This window comes from Aureobasidium namibiae (genome assembly GCF_000721765.1).
Source record: "Aureobasidium namibiae CBS 147.97 unplaced genomic scaffold scaffold_19, whole genome shotgun sequence".
Classification (NCBI taxonomy): Eukaryota; Fungi; Ascomycota; class Dothideomycetes; order Dothideales; family Saccotheciaceae; genus Aureobasidium; species Aureobasidium namibiae.
The window spans coordinates 154,310-173,016 of record NW_013581190.1 but is presented as its reverse complement, the minus strand read 5'-3'; the positions used below and the strand labels follow the sequence as shown (position 1 = coordinate 173,016).

Here is an 18,707-nt window from a genome sequence, read left to right as displayed (position 1 = left end):
GTTCAAAAGTGTCCCGTAATCGAAGAGCTTGCTACTGAGCTTATCAAGAGCAGCAACATCGCCGACGTCTTTCCATCAGGGACTCACCACCTGGCGACAGTTTTTCCTACTGATTCAAGCGTTCTTTTCTCGTGACAGACATGACTCTGGCAGACGGAGAGCCACAACTGTCTTACTTGCCAACCCTTTCAATCACAGTTGATGCTGATCGCACGCGCGCATCGCTGATGGAGAGAGACTCATCGAGGATCTCGCAGCGCTTCGTGAATCATCATTTCAATCGCGAAGAAGCGCCTGTTTCTAATGTTCGTAACAAAGCGCTTCATCTCTTATGTGTTTTGTCCGCTTGCGTGATTCTTCAATTTCAGCCCTCTCGTTTGTAGAGTTTCACCTGCAACGCCAGGTTCCTGGCAGTTTGAGGGCGAGAACCAGCGTTACAGCATTATACGAGATTTAGGCTTGAGGGTTTGAGGTGCGTATTCGGGATCTTGTTGATATACGATACAAATCAGATGGGTGAACAGATCAGTCGACGACAAGGTTCGCTCATGTCTCGACGCATGGATCGGTGCGATCCGAGTGGACACGGAGTTGAGTGCCTTGTACGTGCATACCATGCTGCCGATATACAACGACAGCGCACGGTATTGTAGATACATGGGACGTTTTGATTGAGGTGGCCGTGCTTGCATCGCATCACCGCATACCGACATACACCACGGTTGACGGCAGTGAATCCTGCGAAACCTTAGCATCGTCGTGCAAACTGCAGTGAGACGAGGTGTCGTGCATCAGAGGCAGTGAGACACTTTTGCCCAACGTACGCCCGGGTAGCCATATTACGAGGAGCCAAGTCCTGTACCTCTTCAATGTATTTAGCCTGTGAAGAGAGACGTCCTTCATTGTAGGGTTTGTACGAGCGCCACTGCATACATGTTGGTTAGGCTATGCTGTCATCGCTCTTGTTACAAGAATGAGTACCGCGACGTCTGTCCGAGATTCATGCTGTGTGATGAGGATTTGGCCATCGGACAGGTCGGAGGTGCTGATTGCGATGGACATCCGATATCCATGTTCAATGTCAGCCATCGCCAGCCATCTCGGAGTGGGAAAGCGCTCCCACACCAACGAAGCCCTTCTGCGACATTTTCAGGATGACTACTTCTTCTCATAGTCGATCAGAGAAATGATTCATGACGGAGTCTATATGCACTCCGCTTCGGTATCGCATCTGGAGACAGGCGTCCGATCACTTCCTCAGATGGCATGCGCTACAACATGTCGCAAACCGTATCTCTGAGGCCTGACAGGCACGCATCCCGGCTACACAAATTTCTCTGCAACATTTAAAACAATTGTCTGGTTTGAGTTCATCATGTTGAGTTGGCCTTCTGCTCGAGATTCTTCGTCGACTTCGAGAAACCATGTGTGTCTATCTCGAGTGCGCCTTCCGAATGAAATGATCGTCAGGATTCCATCCGAAAGAGGCAGCTCGCTATCAACTACTATACTATTTCTTGCTTCTGGATTCACGAACAGCACGCTGCTGTACACCGCTCATGAAGTTGCACTTGAATTACTGAGTACGTTCAATTAACAGAGCTGCGTCCATGGCACCAGAGCGCGAGATTCGACGGTCGAACAAAGAGTGTGCACAAAAGTTGCTCTGATAGCAACTGTAATTCCTCCACAAAATCAAGCTTCAACAAGCTCCGCGATCATCTCTTCGAGACGGTCTTGGTATCGTTTCTATCTCTTATCACCGCGGTGAAAACGTCATCAAGTCCCAGCAAACGAGTTAGCTGCCATGGTTCTATGGCATATCCTTCCTGCCGACTTTCGAGCTGCTTGTTGGAGTTTAGCTGCGAGGGTTTTCATATTTGTCTCTGCCAATCATCTCGTGTTCATCATGCAGACTAGGTCATTGTTGGGGCATGGCTAGGACTCTGTAGGCTGCCACAACTTCCAAGGTATGGAGAGTGGAAGTATAAATTGAGGCACTGAGTCTTCGTGTCGCGTGTGTATTCTCCTCCCTCCTTCCACCACTATCAAGATGATCGGAGGAACCATGATGCTCAGCAGCGCTGCTGCTCTGCTCTCAGCTACTGGAGTGTCTGCTCTTGTTCCAGTTCTTGACAAGAGACAATACTTTCCCGCCAATGCCACCGATCTCAAGACCATCACTGTGGGTGAGCAATAACACTACTCGTTGACTACGACTGACTCTAATTATAGACTCCCACCAATGTGACCATTCGTTACAAGGAGCCTGGCAAGGCCGGCATCTGTGAGACCACTACTGGTGTAAACTCATACTCTGGATACATCGATCTGGCTCCGGACATGCACACTTTCTTCTGGTTCTTCGAGTCGAGGAATGATCCTGCAAATGACCCCATTACACTCTGGCTTAATGGAGGTCCAGGAAGTGACTCATTGATTGGCTTGTTCCAAGGTAATTACTCTCTTCTTTTCACTATACGCGCAGATCAGGAAGACGTATGAGCCTGTAGGAGTCGTTATCTCCTGATGTATCGTGGAGAGATACCCTGCGGCAGGTTGTGCTTCGCGATACCCTGTTGTCACAGAAAGTCAACTTGATGTGTTTGCGCTGCTGTATTCGCGTCCATTCCTTAGCCCCCCACTGACACAATCAGAACTTGGCCCTTGTAACGTCACCGCCAACCTCACAACCCAGGTCAATCCCTACAGTTGGAGTGAGGTTTCCAACATGCTGTTCCTCTCCCAGCCGTTCGGAGTCGGTTTCAGTTACCAGGAGGAAGAAAAAGGATCCTTCAACCCTGTTACTGGATCTTTCATGAACGCAACACAGGCCAATGCTACTGGCACTTATCCCGTTATCAACGCCACCGAGATCGATACCACCGATCTTGCCGCTGTTGCTGCATGGCATGTATTGCAGGGTTTCCTCAGCGCTCTGCCCCAGCTTGATTGCGAGATTGGCAGCAACAAGGAATTCAACCTCTGGACTGAATCTTACGGTATGTGCTGAGATCTTTGACCTTTGAGATACATCACTAACGTGTCATAATCGCAGGCGGCCACTACGGTTTGTGCTGAGCTCTTTTGCGATCGAAATCAGTCTGCTGACATGCCGTAATCACAGGACCTTCGTTCTTCAATTACTTTGACAACCAGAACAAGCTCATCTCCAACGGAACCATTCCTGGCGTCAAGCTCGACTTCAACACCCTCGGTATTGGAAACGGTATCATCGACGAGGCTGTCCAGGCTCCCCACTACCCCGAGTTTGCCGTCAACAACACCTATGGCATCAAGGCAGTCAACGATACCGTCTACAACTACATGAAGTTCGCCTTGAACATGCACGGTGGATGCCTGGAATACATCGAGTACTGCCGCGAAGCCAGAGAGACTGGCCAAGATAACCTCGCCACCCAGACCCTCTGCTCCGAAGCCCAGGACATGTGCAGAGACAATGTCGAAGGACCTTACTACCAATACTCTGGCAGGGGAACCTACGATATCAGACATCCCAGCGATGACCCTACTCCCCCCGAGTACTTCCCCGACTTCCTCAACATGGCCGAAGTTCAGAACGCTCTGGGTGTCAGTGTCAACTACACCGAATCCAACAACGACATTTACTATGCTTTCCAAGCCACGGGAGATTTCGTCTACAACAGTTTCCTCAAGGATCTTGAGGATCTTCTTGCCCAAGGTCTTCGCATCAGTTTGTACTACGGGTAAGTTTCTTTTCCCCACTCTCTCACCATCCGCTTCTGCTAAACAAAACACCCAGCGACGCCGACTACATCTGCAACTGGTTCGGCGGCCAAGCAATCTCTCTGGCTCTCAACTACACCCACAGCGCCGAATTCGCCGCCGCCGGCTACGAACCCTTCACCGTCGACGGCACCGAGTACGGCGAAGTGCGCCAATACGGCAATCTCAGCTTCCTCCGCATCTACGAGGCCGGTCACGAGGTACCTTACTACCAACCCCAAGCCGCGCTCGCCATGTTCAACCGCACTCTCAATCACTGGAACATCGCTGATGGCACCGAGATGGTGACGGCGAATTTGACGAGTGTGGGTGGGCCCAATGCCACGCACACGGAGTCGTTTGTGGCGTTGCCTCCTACGTCGACTGCGAGTGCTAGTGCTACTGGTGGTGTTCAAGGTGGGTTTGTGCCTCAGATCTGGAAGTCTTAGTTGTATAGAGACGAGAGATTGAGGCGATGAAACGATGGCATTGTTATGAGATCTTTGCCCAAATACTCCAATCACGAAGACTAGCACTACGTAGGAGAATTGAATGCAAACATGGCTTTAGAACGGTGGTTTTGGATCGCCATTCCGACCACAGAAAGTTGATTAGATCTAGCTATCGGTGATTTGTACTTTATCGCATACAAAGTGTCCTCTATACCACGATGAAAAACGTGACCTAGATGTCAGATTACCTTTTACTCCTTTGCCTCGGGGGCTCCCAGGGGCAGTGAGTATCGTGGCGGATCTTCTGTGGATGTCGTGGTCTTTCCAGCAAAAACCCCCATCTTCTGTATCTAATCTCTATATTCTAGTTTTCGCCAAATGATGATCGGTTTTTCTTCTCCAAGATTCGCCGTTGTCGTTCCTCGCGTAAGCAATGCTTGATCTGTCCCGTCCCAAGTCCCCATCCTTGTGCATTTCGTGGATTTTTCCCTTCCGTCGATGCACTACCCGGCCTCAGTCAACCATCTCATCAGCGCTTTCCTGAGCGTCAAAGTCTTCACTATCGACATCTTGATCATCCTCATCGTCGACTTGCTCATCTCGCATCTCTGCATCATCATCTTGCTCGACGATCCCATCTGCAAACTCCCTCTTGTCCTTTACATCCCCATCTCCCTTCTCCTTCGCATACCCCTCTCCTTTCTCCTCCTCCTCCCCCTCCTCCCCCTCCTCCCCCTCCTCGACGCCTCTCCAATCCCCACTACACCACTCCAACCCACAAACACCACCTTCATGCACAAATCCCACGGGCGCAACCACAAAACTCGGTGGTTGGGTCAGTGCATGCAGTTCCTTGCAGTTTCTGCCCTTTTTGGTGCACGAGGAGCCGTGGTACCAGGCAAAGCAAGTCGTGTGGTGGGGTTTATTGTGATCTATGCGTTTGACCATGAAAGACTTGTTGGTGAGGGAGGGACGGCTGGAAGCTGGCTGGTGGAGGGAGGAGGGATGGGAGGAGGGCAATGAGGAGGGGATGATTTCGCAGGCTTTTGGTGTGGGCGTGGGGTTGGTGGAGACAGTGGTGGAAGGTGGAGGGACAACGGTGCCAGTGATGAGGGCTTGGGCCTTTTTGTTTAGGCGTTTGAGACGTTTGAGTGCTTTTTTGCTCAGTGGAGTGGTGACAGCGGTAGGATCTGTCGTCTGGGTCGATGGGATCGGAGCTGTTGTCTTGGGCCTTTTCGGAGCAGGCGTGGGTGTGTTTTGCGAAGAAGCATTGGCTTTACGTTTTAGTGTCGGCAGAGTAGGCGAGGATGTAGGCGGTTGTTGGCGTCGGCTTCCTTTGGCGTACCGTCCTGCCCGAGGAGAGGTGGGTATGGAGAGCGTGACCGGATCAAGAGAGGTAGGAACAGTGTCTTGATTTTCTCGCTCCTCGGATTCGAGGATGGACTGAGAAGTCGAATCAACGGCATCCGGATCTTCAGCTTTGCTTTCAAAAACGCTGTCATTCTCATCCACATTCTCCTCGTCCTCCGCCGCATCAGCAGAAGGAGCAGCCTCAACCTGCTTCTTTCCTTTCTTCTCTCCTTTACGCTGCGTCTTTGCATCATTTCCATCCGCATATTTGTAGTTGCTGCTGAACTTGCACAACTCAAGGCCACAATCGCCCATACCTCTATGCCAATATCCTTGACCTTGCTGCACTTGGATCTCTTGCGTATCATCAATGGAATGCAGGTATCGACATGCGCGGTCAGAGGGCTTGTACGTGGGTGACGAAGAATCGTTGGTACAGTTACCATGGTGATAGTACCAGAAGCAGACTCTGCCTGTTTTAGCTACTGTCGGGACTGATGAAGGGGCTTGGTTTGTGGGTGGAACTGGTGAAGATGGGGTGGTCGAAGTTGGCATAAGCTCTGCGATGATCTGGTGAGATGGTGGTATGGTGGTGCGCTGAGCCATAGTCATGGTTGTTGGCTGAGAAGACAGGGGAGGAGTGTCGGCATGCTGTCTCGATGCCCTGGAATCGTTGTGCGTCTGGATGGGGACATGTCCGCTTCGAAGGATCGCGGCGAGGATGTCTGGATATGCGGTCAAGCCATTGATAACTTGCTCACGGGTGATGGTTCCATTTCGCGACTGCTGCTGTGGCTGTTGCTGCAGCTGTAATCGCTGTTGGAGTTGCAGTTGTTGCAGTTGTAGTTGTCGAATTCTTTCTTTGTAATCGCCGATCTCAGTACGTGCATGGTTGGCAGTGATAACTGGTTGATCTTGACTGAAGTTGGCAGCTGCATTCGTTCGTGTACGATGTGCCAGGCGTGGATCGAGGGTGTTGGTAGTTGGTTGGTACTGAGAATGAAGATCTGGAGTGTCATGACGAGCTGGCTGCTCTGTAGGCCGCTCGTGCGGTGCTATGAGATACTGCCGAAGATCCATGTTGGTGGGCTTCTTTGTAGCTGTGGTTTGAGTGACTGATCGACGTCGCCGGTGTCGAATCAGTCGCCTAAGAAGTTGAGAGGTTTCCAGAGGTTCGTAAGGTTTATCTAACCAGATGTATGGCAAGAGCCTGCGGAAGATGCCTGGAGTGAAAGCGGAAATAAATCAAAAGGGGTGAGAGATCAAGATTCGAAGCGGATTGGTGGTGATAGTCAGTGAGGATGTGAGTGTAGAGCGGAAGGTTGTCAAGTTGCTTCGCGCTGGCTATGTCAAGCTTTTCCAGCAAAAAGAGAAAGGTGAGGCGTGTGAAGCTGAAAGTCTGCTTCAGCTCATGGACGTGTATCTTGGATGGTCGAATGAGCAGAGTGAAGCCAGTTGTTAAAATCGGTAGGAGGGAGTATGTCGGCGCCCTTCAGCGAACAGCTCTGTCAATCTCAAAGTAATTCTGTCTTCCCATCAGCCTTGTCCTCCATGCGGTTGCTCAAAGGTTCCCGACCGTCAGCTCTGGAGGTCCAGGATAGCAGACCTCGAATGCTAGGTAATCTCAGATCTTGAGATTTCCCTCTCAAGCGCAACAAACCATGCAAATGGAACGCTTCCAGCCCCAAGATCCAGCAATTCAGCAACCTCTCTTTCTTGCGAATCCTTTCTTTCAAGCCTTTGAGGTCAAGTAAATTTTCAGCTTCAGATTTCCTGAGGTCAGCAAACGTCGCATTGGTATCATCGTTGGAAGAAGTCCAATTGAGCAGCAGAATGTATGGCAAACGACACAGACACCGCCTAAGCGGCCTCTTGCAGCTCGGACAAACAGCGCGACTGCCGAAGGCAAACATGATATTATTGGTTTCTTTCTGTCCCTGAGAAAAAGAACGTTATCAAAGAAAGCAGAAATGACTAAGTGTTAATAAGTGTGAAAAGAATATATACATTAGCAAAAAAAAAAGATTGCCTGACTCAGAAATCCAAGCTAATACACATGGCCACGCGGTGTAAGGGAAACGAAGAAGTTCTTTTTGTGTGCAAGAGTGGACTGCAAGACAGATGAAACATGTGAACAAACAAGGATGTCTAGTTTGTAGAAGACCAAGCACAGTGCTCGAGAAGACAGAAAAGAAGAGACATCAAGTGATGTCTAAAAACAAAAGGGTATTTGAGTCTGTTGATCTCAAAACAACGAAGGGAAGAAAAGGAAAGAGAAGATATACACACGAAGATGCCAAGAAATAAACCCTCCAGATAGACAAAAGTAGAAACAATCATCAGCAAATGTCCTCAATGTCTCTTGAAAATGTTGAACAAACTGCTCCTCCTCTTTTCCTCTCTGATCTGCTTGACAGCATCATTAATCAGCCTATCTGTCGCATCCCCATGACTCTTTTGTCTCGGCTTCGCAGCCGGTCTCATACTCGCTCTGAGGCCAGCCATCTCCGCCTCTTCATGTGCCGAATCCTTTTTGCGGAACAAATGCAACGATTGCCTTGCACTGTCACCACACTGACTGCCCTGAGCCCAGTCATGGCGGTCCTTGACTTCACGCAAAACAGGGCGGTTCAAAGCTGATATGTAGCCAGAGGAGGCGATGGGTGCTTCCTCGGCAAGGACGGCAGTTGGTTTAGAGTAGACGTTATCTACAGCGTCCCATTCGCGCATGTTTTCTAGGGCTGTGCTGAGGGGTCTCGGACGGCTGGTTTTGGAGGTATCGCGGAAGGCGTGCAGGGCCTGTATGCGTGATCGCGTTGTTTCTGCATCGGGGAAATCGGAGGTCGAGGGTAGAGGTGGTGAGGAAGACTTTGGCTGGATGACGGGTTCGCTCCAGTCGAGGATGTGTTTGTTGGATGTGTCTTTTGCTTTTGCGTCTTTGGGCTGCGGCTCTGGGACTTGGTGTGAGGATGTTTGTGCTGCTGCTGCGTCGTTCTTGGCTTTGAATGGGGTTGTGGTGTTGGCGAATTGTTTGGCTGCTACGCGGGGGATGAAGGGTTTGGCGGGTTCGGTGGGAGTGTCTTCTTGGGCTGATTGCTTGCGGCTGCGGTGCATGATCGATCTCCTGCGTTCCGGTTGTTCGCCGATTGCGAGAGTTTTTGGCACAGAGACGGATTGTGCTCGCTTGATTCCAGAGGTCGGTTTTTCTTCCCGTGCTGCTGTGCTAACTTCTTTTCGTGCAGGCTGTGGTTGTGTTGCTGCCATCTCCAGAGTCTTTTTGTTTGCCAGCTCGCGCCGTGCCTTTTCCAGCTTGAGTTCTTGACGGTAGTTTTCCAGTTTTCGGGTAAGCTCAGCTGCGTCAAAGGGTTCCCTCAACGATCTCGACCGTGTGAACTGCTGTACAGGCTGTGGTTTTTCCTGGTGTGCCTTGGCCGCATACCGAGGCTTCCAAAGGTTAGGCTGGGAGGTGCTGGTTTGTGCCATTCTTGCTATCACAGCCATAGGTGTTTGTTCTTTCTGGGAGGATTTGCAAAAAGGTCGAGGATGCTCAATAATGCGCGGTAGTATGGATGGATATATGTCGAAGGGTCCAACCTAGGCCGTTTTACCTTTTGTCGCAACGGCCAAACACGTAGAGAAATAGCACCGAACGACAACGTCAGAGGTTCTGTTGGTGATGCGGGATTGGCATACGAGTCGTAAGCAGGGAAAAGCGTAAAATCAGAAGAAGCAAAGCCAGGGATTACAAAAAGGCGCCGAGGAGAGAAGAAGAGCAAGAAGGAAGAGATCCACTTGGAGCGTCCGCCGACGTCCGGGATCCTTTATACAACCTACGTCTCGCTTCCCTTTTATGATCACACGCACGCCTCGGAGTCAAGAAAGCACCAGCAGGGGCTGCCGCCAGTGTATTAGCGGAAGTGTTTCCTTTGGCGTGAGACTTTTAGGCTTCTGTCGAAAAGAGGTACGAGCTACTACGAGGGGCAGTCCGGCATGGGCATCGCGTGGTGCGGCAGGTCCTACTAGACCCTTCGCAGCGACTCACGAGGGCATAACCTCTCGAGAAGGAAGAGCAGAAAAAACGCCATACCAAGAATCGTTTCCCAGTCAGGGCAAGACCAGCGTACCCCAGATCGACAACATGACTTGCCAGTCCGATCTGCGTGTCAGCGTGCTCACTCTGCGACCAACGCTTGTATTTCCTTCCTGTCCTCGCCTCGTGAGCATTTCTGCAGGAAATTTGCTGTGGCTTTTTTCCCTTTGCCAACCTTCTTCGAAATAGCGACTCACCCGTGATGAATGTTGTATTTTTGTGGTTAAGCATGAGACAAAACGCGCATCTAGATCACAAGACCGCTGCCGCCGCCCGGCTCAGGAACGAGAGCCACACACGCCCCTCCGGAGTATTCTCGCGCTTGACAAAAGCCACAAGGGGATCCCTTTTCTCGGCGTGCGATGCATGCATATCTGTTTTTCCCCCTCACTGTCACAATGAATTGCCCTGTTTTGCTTTCTGTCCATGGAGAGCAAACGGTTCAGTGGAGAGGTTGCGTAGGCAATGATGCGTTCGTGCAAGCTATCTATGACATCGCTGTTCCTTGTGCTCAACACTTCCGGATCTCTGCGGCGCGAGGAGGATGATATCCACTGCCTGCGTCACCGAGCCCCTCAGCAGCGAGCACAAGGATGAGCGAGGAACAAGAACTCCCTTCCACGGCCCCTCCAAGGCACTGAAAAGCAGTCGCTGCATAAAGAGAGAACAAAGGCACGTCATGTTGCATGACATAATTCTCCGTTAGAGTGCTCCTCCCCAAAGGCCAAGCGTTCGTGTTCGCTCATGCATGCATACCAATAATTCCCCCGCTACTCAACTGCTTCTCTAACCCAGCCCTTTGCATTGTCTGCAAGCAAAACCCCTTGAACTCTACTCTCATCTCTGCCGCGCATAATAATGTCTTTGCGACGTATCATATGTCCTGCGAACAACCCGCGATCGCGGCAAGTCAAACGGGAACGAATGTCTCGGTGCGGGATGGAGGGGACAGCGTAAAACCGGCACAAAACACTTTGTGGCTTTTTTTTTGTGTTTAACGCAAAGCGCAAAAGGACGCCATGCGCATGCAAGTCCCCTCATGCACGCAAGTCGCATGGCAACATAATTCTCCGATGTCATGGCGTAAAGACTTGTAGCTTGGACCAACTTGGAAAGACACGCAAATGAATGACCGAGACACAGATACAGACACAGGATGTATGGGCCGGGTAGTGAAGCATACCATCGAGTCAGCGCAAGTCGACGGAGATGAGCAAGGGAGCGACTACAAATACTACCTCTGTGGCGTTATTTTTCTTACTCGTGTGGGATGCAACCAGAGCTGAGAGACAGATCTGAGACCACGAACAATCGGCAGATCGTGGAGATGAAGTGCATGGAAACGGGGAAGCTGAAAGAGCTGAAAGTCGTCAAGAAACTGGACATTGGAACCGACCGACCTTCAGTCTCTTGGCATAACACCTAGCAATCGACAAGAAGAACAGAAAGCAAGTTCATTCGAAACACAGAATATCAGATATGACTTTTTACACCTTCCTCCTCTTCTTATCCCCACCCACAGCGCCATCCTCCTCGTCATCTTTATCAGTGTTCGCAGCACGTACGTTCGCCGCCGCACCCTCAACTTGCCTCCAATCCCTGACTTTGGCTTCTACATCATCTGCCATCTCCCTCGCATCCAACACCATACCCTCAGTGCTACCAGGATTGAACATGACCGCATTCGCAAACATCCTCATGATTTCCTTCTCAAGCTGACTAGAATTGACTATTGCCCTCGGAGGAATAAGATCTGCAGTCTTGTCGAGGAGAACCAGAGATGCAGAGGTAGAGGCAGAGGGGGTAGTGGCTGGAGAGTCTAGGGAAGCGGTAGCGGCATTGATGGCGCGGGACCCATAGGTGATGGCTGCTTTGATGGACTTCAGGTCTTGTGGGCGTTTGATGATAGAAGTATAACCCTCGGCGTCTTTTTCGCGGACGGGCTTCTGGAACGGTCCTGCGTGTTTGTGCTGTGTAATGTCGTTGATGATTACGTTTGAAATGCGGGCGAAGTTGCGGTGAGCTTGGACTTTGTTCTTGAGAGGAGGTCCGTAGGCAGCACTTGCGTTCTCGGGCTCAGAGGACTCTGGAATGGGAGGTTCAGAGGATGGGATGGGTGTCGCTGAGCGGGCTCGCTTGCGTTTATTGGTTGATGTGCGGCTGCGTTTTGATCTGAGCTGGGAAGGAGGATCCGAAGTTTCGGCTTGAAGGATCTCTTCTTGGAGCAGCTCGGCGGGTGTCATTGGCTCGTCCTTAACGATACGTGAGATGGCCGATGGCTCTGTGGTTGCGGTTTGCTCCCCGGCCTGGGACAGAACGGACTGACTCCTCGTCCTGGCATGTACAGAACTAGCGATCGCAGAAGAGGCATTACTATTGGCTCGATTGCGTCTGGTAGATTTGCGGCTTGACTTGGCAGGTTTCGGAGTAGATTCTTTTTCTTCCTTTTCTTCTGGCTCGACATTGGTGAGTTCTTCTTCCACAACCTTGGATTCGAGAGGAACGTCCTTGGCAGTGTGAGCAGGTGAGGCCTCGCGCGATGACGGAGACGGGCTGGCACGTTCTGGAGCAGGACTCTCCACACCGTCAATGAATGGTCGTGATAACATCGACGGTCTTTCGCGTTTCCACGTTGCTGCACGAGAAGCTGAACGAGGAGTCATGGAACGAGAAAGCGTTGATCGAGGGGTCTTTCTCAGACTGCTCAAGATGTCCAAAGGATTAACCGATCCGGGCCGGCGAGGGTCTGAAGGCGCTGGGTATGCGTATGGTGTATGCGGCGAGTAAGGAGCGGCGACGTTTTGACGAACTGGCGTAGGCGGATGACGTCCATCTTGAGTGGCGACCTGCTGCTGAGCCAGATGTTGTTGGTGCATCCTGTTGGGGTCTTGAGCAGCAACCTGGAAAGGTGGCAGCTGATATCCTCCCTGGTGTGGCGGGCGGGGTGGGTATACTGCCTGGGGTTGTTGCTGAGGAGGATATCCTTGCTGTTGAGGGTATTGAGAGTATTGGTTGGGGTATGCTGGAGGAGTTTGCATATGGGGTGGTCTCGGTGCGGGCTGGAGAGGTACTGGGGGCAGACGCTGATTAGGCGGGGGATACTGGGCGGGACCAGCACGAGTTGAGACAGCGGGAGAGTGTGGACGAGGCGGCATACTCATACCAGGAGGAAGGGGCAGCACTCGAGGCGAGCCTGGGGCTGGACTGTGACGAGGACTTTGCTGGGGCCGAGCAAATTGAGGCGGAAAGCCGTTCTGCTGTAGGCTTGGAGATAGACGGTAGCCAGGAGCTGCTTGCAGGGGTGGGAGCTGTGGAGAGGGCTGCCCAGAGTGTATTTGCTGCGGGTGAGGAGACTCTGGGGCCATTTCGGACAGTGGTGGCAGAGAGGTGGTCGAGAGTCTGTGAGGCACTGCAGGCGGAGCATACTGGGTCTGCGAAGAGGTGGACAACGGAGGGGTAGGCGAGATGGTCTGACGAGCAGCCACGGGTTCATGGTTGATGACGGCGTCAATCTTTGTGCGGTCCAATCGTGCTGGCTCCTTGGACTGCTGCAATGCATCCTCTACAGATGTGGCAGCGACAGCTCCGTTGATCTGAGAATCTGCATTTGCTGCCGGTGATCTGGATGTGGCATCGATTGGCGAAGGTCGCGTAGGCGCGACACTGGCAGCCTGGTCACTTCGAAGACGGTCGTCCCATTGTCCACTCTCAATCTCGACGATCTCGCGCGTCAACGTGTCATATCTTTCCTCTTCATTCCTGATCTCAGCGACAATGCCCTCCCTGTATCGAGCGTACAGACGATGAACGAGGCGAGGGATTAGATGCGAGTGTTTCGCGGCTTCTTCAACGGTGGGTATGGTCGGGCTAAGTTGTCTTCTCTTTCTGTCTTCGTGCTGGTCCGAGCTACTGCGGGCTTCATCCTTGAGCAATTGCAGACACAAGTGCTTCAGGGCGTCTTGGTTCAATCGAGCACTGTCGTAGGAAGGGTCGTTGCGAATAAGTGGTATGCTCTTTAGTTGCTCTGAAATTTGGTCGAAACGAGTGGTAGTCAGGCCATCGCTGCGCAAGGCGTGCAAGAGCAGAAGCGACTCGAGCGGAGTATGCTGAGCCAGACTAGTCATTACAGAGTCGACTTGTCGCAAAGTGTTCACGGCGTCGTCGACCAGAGTAGCGTGTCGAGATGTCTTCGGGCCAGAAATGTCGGAGATTACAGTTCATGCTTGTCTGGCGATCAAATCACGCGTTGTGGCTCATGGTGAGTTTATTGTGAGATTTGTGATGGCTTGAGAGACGAATTCGAGCGTCTTGTGATGGCCTTGTGCTTGATCTCTCACAACTCGCTGGCACATGGGATTTGGTCGCGGATTGCAGCGCGGCGCCTCTTCCGCCCTGCCGCCGACCGACCGTTGCTTGGCCAGCCTTTTGGTCGCCATTGATCTGCCTTAACGTCTATCTTCGAATGCTATACTGTCTTCACATGCTGATGGCCTTCCAAAGAGACGTCTTGATTTCTGCCCGAATGCTATCTGCGGGTCTCTCTGCCTGACATGGCGGAACGAGCAATTTGACCGGCTATGACAAGGCAGATCACAACTTTGATCTGCCAGCTGTGTCTTCGACATCAACACTGATCACACAGCCTTCTGACGCGATACACAAGTCGCCATGAGGCACTTTTCTGATAGGATATACTTCGCAGAGTACGTACAGATATACATTCCTCGGTCTGCTTTGATGTCGCTGGGGACTAACAAGGCTTGGCGGCATATGCTGCCTGAGTCGAGTACGCACCGACAAGTGGTCATTACGCAGCTTGCATATGAGAGAGACGATCCTCCTTTTATCATTGGGATAATTCCATTTCTATTTCTGTTCATCTCTCTCCCCGCCTTCCACCTGCTTTCCAACTGTTGTTCCTGCCCATTGCTCTGCCATCGTCCTCGGCTTCGACTGTTACACATTTCTGTCAACTGCTCGTCATCCCTCTACAACGTCATGGAGCATACACCTCAGCAGCGAGCCAGACCCGAGTCGTGAGCTACACTTTATCGATAGGGCTATCTACCATCCGCTTACACCCGCATAGCATTGCTGCTCGCAACTTTTCTGATGATCTGGACTCTTTGTTTGGCTTGAACTCGGGCACGACTCTCGGCAACCTATCATTCACCGTTGAGGAGAAGTCAGTAATCCGTCTCGATATCGACTGTCTATGACGAGGCGTCAACCACAGCTTGAACTCAAGCTGACAAGATGCAGGAAGCGTACAGTGTCGACCCGAGAAGAAGAACTCGCAGCGATTGAAGCCCGTCTTCGCGAAACAGAGCAACGCCTAGCACGAGCTGCCAACAGTCCCGACCGCGAACCCACATCCCATCAAGCTGCACCTGGCGCCCAGCCATCTTATACCTCAAGAGACGCGGTCCCTAGACAAGTCTCTGGTTACCAATCATACCCCGAACAACAGTACCAAGCGAGACCACCAAACAACAGAGAAGAGTCGTTCCGACCTCACATTCCTGGTGCTATGCCCCAGACACCCACACCACACTACGGCCAGGGACAGGACTATGTGACAGTCGATCGTACTAGATGATACTCGACTCTTGTCTAGAGACATCAGCATACGCAGTCCCAAGAGGTGACTATGCAAAGGAGTTTTGGGAATTGGTCAAGTGGCATCTTCCAACCCGGGGTTAGCAAGCATTTATAAGTGTACCCAATACATTCCTTGAGGTACGCGATTCAATTCTATCGTCTGTGGAAGACGAGCTTGCTCGAAGAAGGACTTTCCGGTTGTGGCTCGATGGTCGTGGGTCAAGGAGCGAGGTTGCATACATTGAGCGAGTATCTATTTTTGCCGTTCTGTCTACCTACCGAGATGTGATGGATCTGAAACATTGGAATCTACAAATTCTGGTGCAGGCCGTAACAGAAGCATGCAGTCGTCAGGTGTTCGGGACGGGCGTGTTCGGTAGACAGTGGAGTGATGAACGGACTCGTTCGGGCCGTGCTCGCTCTTGCAGATGACGGCAGAGAGAATAATAGTCCTGTCACCAGAATGTCGGACTGAACAAAAGCTGGACACAGCAAGAGGCAGCCCAATGACTGGACAAGACGACAGAAGCACAATATTTCAGAGTCGATGGACGAAGGATGCATTTGCTTGAACAGACGGGGGCTTGGCAGCGGGCCGACGGGATGCGTCCCGCTATGGCCTGCTACACCTCGGCCTACGCGTATACCACAGCTCAACGACTCAAGGAGCATTGATCCGGCGTCGCAATAGTTCTAACAAGGACCTTGGCTGGACACGACAAACAACGAGACGAAGCATGATCGCAACACAACCATGAACGACACCAAATCCAACAGCAAGCCGCAGCAGCAGCAGCAGCAGCAAGTCACCCACAATGCAACAACGACCGACACACCAAAGTCACAAGAGAGATCCAAGAGCACGGCTATCATAGACAGTCCCTCGAGCCCACCGAGAAAAAAGCGGAGAAAGGTCAACCATGCCTGTGTATACTGCAGGCGATCGCATATGACATGCGACCTGGAACGACCATGCGCTAGATGCGTCAAACGCGACATTGCCCACCTCTGCCACGACGAGCCCAGAGAGCCCACCAAGCCCAAGAAGCCAGATACCGACACGCCTCCCGCCGACACGAATCCCGTCGACGATGAACGCAGAAGCAGCTTGAGGATGGAAGCTCCCTCGATCCAACACCCAAAACCAATGTCGCCTGCTCAATTGAAGCAGCAGAACCAGCCTACCAACGACCAGCGTCCCTTCTCTGTCAACGACTGGAACTTTGGCACCACGACGAATCAACTACACGACATGCGCAATCTACATCCAAACTACACCTTCAACACGTCTGAGGTCACCGACGAGTACAACTTCCTCGGCGACTTCCTCAATAACTCCCTCCTCGACGACGGCGCAACCTATAATCCCGACGACTCCAATACCATATTCAACGACCCCCTACTTGCAACCGGCTCCCTGTCCACCTACGCAAACAACATGAATCTCTTCTCCGGCATCCAACAACCCAACCCTTCCACATCAGCAGCCAACGCCCTACAACAACCCCAAGACCCTCAGATAACCGCCGGCAACGACATTACTCGCCCTTCCTCAGTTATGCCTGTCGATGCAAAAGCCCGCGATAAATTTTACATGACCGCTGCTGACCCTGCCGGCAACGACACCCCCGAAGCCCGCATGCTGAAGCTCCTACAAGCAAAATACGACGCCGGTATGCTGCGGCCCTTTAACTACGTCCGCGGCTACTCGCGTCTGAACACTTATATGGAGTCACACATGCGGCCTCCCCTGCGCCAAAAGATTTTAAGGCAACTAGAAAAGTTTCGACCCAAGTTCAGGGAGGCTATGCATAACTTGACTGATATTCAGCTTATCAGGGTCGAGATGTGGTGGGAGAGTACGTTGATGGAATATGATCGTGTGTTTGCTAGTATGGCCATCCCCGCGTGCTGTTGGCGTCGTACGGGAGAGATTTTTCGGGGCAACAAGGAGATGGCTGAGTTGATCAGAGTGCCCATGGAGGAATTGAGAGATGTATGTCTCTAGCTCTCTTCCTTGCCTTCCCTTTCCCTTTTCCTCTCCCGACCCGTCTGTTTCTCGCTAACACAAAGGTTCTACCATAGGGTAAACTCGCTCTCCACGAGATCATGGCCGAAGACTCTCTAGTCTCATACTGGGAAAAATTTGGTGCCATCGCCTTCGACCAATCTCAAAAAGCCATCTTGACTTCCTGCACTTTGAAGAACCCTCATGACGATGATGTGGACAAGGATAAAGAGAAGAATGGAGTAGAGGAAGGGAAGAACGCAAAGAGGAAAGCAGTGGGCGTGTTGACCAAATGTTGCTTCTCATTTACGATCAGGAGGGATATACATAATATGTGAGTGGCTCCCCTACCTTATGACTGAGATGAGGAGAGATGAGGGGATGGATGAGTGCTGAGAGGAGATTTTCATCTACGAGGAGAATTCTGCTGACAAGATGTGATGTTTGCAGTCCTTCGGTTATTGTGGGCAATTTTCTACCTATACAGTAACCGTCTTTGGCCGGTCACTGGCACTTCTTGCCTCGGAGGCTGCTTGCTCTAGCTACTTTTACTTCTGCTGTAAATGACTTACCTTACTTGTTCCCCGCAAGCATATAACGTTTATACCTTTGCCACACTGTTCGCTTGCATTGTTTTCCATATCCATCTCACCCCAACAATTTGTTCTTATATCTCTAGCACCTCCCCAAGACGGCGATTCACCACTCGACTAGAGAGTGAGCAGGCGGATATCACATGTCCCCTTCACCTACATGCAGAGCGACGAACGATCGGAAGAACAAAGATTGCCGATCTTATAGGCCAGTCGAACATCATGAAATTCACAATGATCGATCCTTTCAACAACATCTATCCAGGCATGGGATTCGGGAGCCATTCCGACAAACGACGATTGTTCACACTGCGAAGAAACTTGGATCCGACGTCGAATTCAAGTTTGCCCAACTTTTACTGCTTTACACTAAAATCTTATCGGTTTGCAAGACATACGCATGTGTGTCGCTACAATCTTGTTGCTGCAGCCTGCAGGAATCCTTCCATTCTACTGCACTATACAGTGAGGGGTTCGCACATGCGCAGTCATGCAAATCCTACGAATCCTTGCATGCCTATCTTTCGTCTACGGTTGTCCTCTCAACCTCATCCTCTATTCCTTTGCATGTCAGGTTTTCTTGTCAGAGCCTTGAACTATCACAAGATCCTCGAATACCAACAGCCATTCCCATCATCTCTAGAGACTCTTGTCCCACAGAAAGCTGTCCTAACCTCGCTCGGAAGAATCTCGAGTTGGTTTTCTTTCACGCAGGGCCTCCCTGGTTTCGATTGTCTGACGTTGTCCAGGGCCACAACAGTCTCACCCCGTCTCGCGCACTCTCTGCTCGCGTCATACACTCTTTGCACAGAGAGAAACCCCCCTGATGTTTTTGTAGTTCAAGCAATGGCAACCTCGTCTAAGAG

The 18,707-nt window shown here is 51.4% G+C and overlaps 6 protein-coding genes across 6 annotated transcripts; 3 read left to right on the top strand and 3 right to left on the bottom strand.

Annotated features, from left to right (window-relative positions):
• Positions 1–2,053: 2,053 nt before the first annotated feature.
• Positions 2,054–4,196, top strand: M436DRAFT_85160 (putative carboxypeptidase S1; the record flags this gene model as incomplete). The annotated part of the gene is made up of 6 exons (XM_013568521.1): positions 2,054–2,185; positions 2,236–2,455; positions 2,658–3,002; positions 3,059–3,070; positions 3,128–3,728; positions 3,785–4,196. 6 exons carry the CDS (start codon positions 2,054–2,056, stop codon positions 4,194–4,196), a joined length of 1,722 nt encoding a protein of 573 aa, XP_013423975.1.
• Positions 4,197–4,712: 516 nt separating this feature from the next.
• M436DRAFT_66953 (uncharacterized protein) lies at positions 4,713–6,629 on the bottom strand (the record flags this gene model as incomplete). Its single annotated transcript, XM_013568485.1, has 1 exon — positions 4,713–6,629. The coding sequence occupies one exon, from the start codon at positions 6,627–6,629 to the stop codon at positions 4,713–4,715; it is 1,917 nt and encodes a 638-aa protein (XP_013423939.1).
• A 1,272-nt stretch (positions 6,630–7,901) lies between these two features.
• On the bottom strand, positions 7,902–9,050 carry M436DRAFT_75838 (uncharacterized protein; the record flags this gene model as incomplete). The annotated part of the gene is made up of 1 exon (XM_013568520.1): positions 7,902–9,050. The coding sequence occupies one exon, from the start codon at positions 9,048–9,050 to the stop codon at positions 7,902–7,904; it is 1,149 nt and encodes a 382-aa protein (XP_013423974.1).
• A 2,076-nt stretch (positions 9,051–11,126) lies between these two features.
• Positions 11,127–11,882, bottom strand: M436DRAFT_55208 (uncharacterized protein; the record flags this gene model as incomplete). The annotated part of the gene is made up of 1 exon (XM_013568391.1): positions 11,127–11,882. One exon carries the CDS (start codon positions 11,880–11,882, stop codon positions 11,127–11,129), a length of 756 nt encoding a protein of 251 aa, XP_013423845.1.
• A 2,755-nt stretch (positions 11,883–14,637) lies between these two features.
• M436DRAFT_55329 (uncharacterized protein) lies at positions 14,638–15,238 on the top strand (the record flags this gene model as incomplete). The annotated part of the gene is made up of 3 exons (XM_013568422.1): positions 14,638–14,675; positions 14,729–14,824; positions 14,902–15,238. 3 exons carry the CDS (start codon positions 14,638–14,640, stop codon positions 15,236–15,238), a joined length of 471 nt encoding a protein of 156 aa, XP_013423876.1.
• Positions 15,239–15,994: 756 nt separating this feature from the next.
• Positions 15,995–17,738, top strand: M436DRAFT_55054 (uncharacterized protein; the record flags this gene model as incomplete). Its single annotated transcript, XM_013568362.1, has 4 exons — positions 15,995–17,236; positions 17,326–17,463; positions 17,515–17,582; positions 17,699–17,738. 4 exons carry the CDS (start codon positions 15,995–15,997, stop codon positions 17,736–17,738), a joined length of 1,488 nt encoding a protein of 495 aa, XP_013423816.1.
• Between the last annotated feature and the right edge of the window lie 969 nt (positions 17,739–18,707).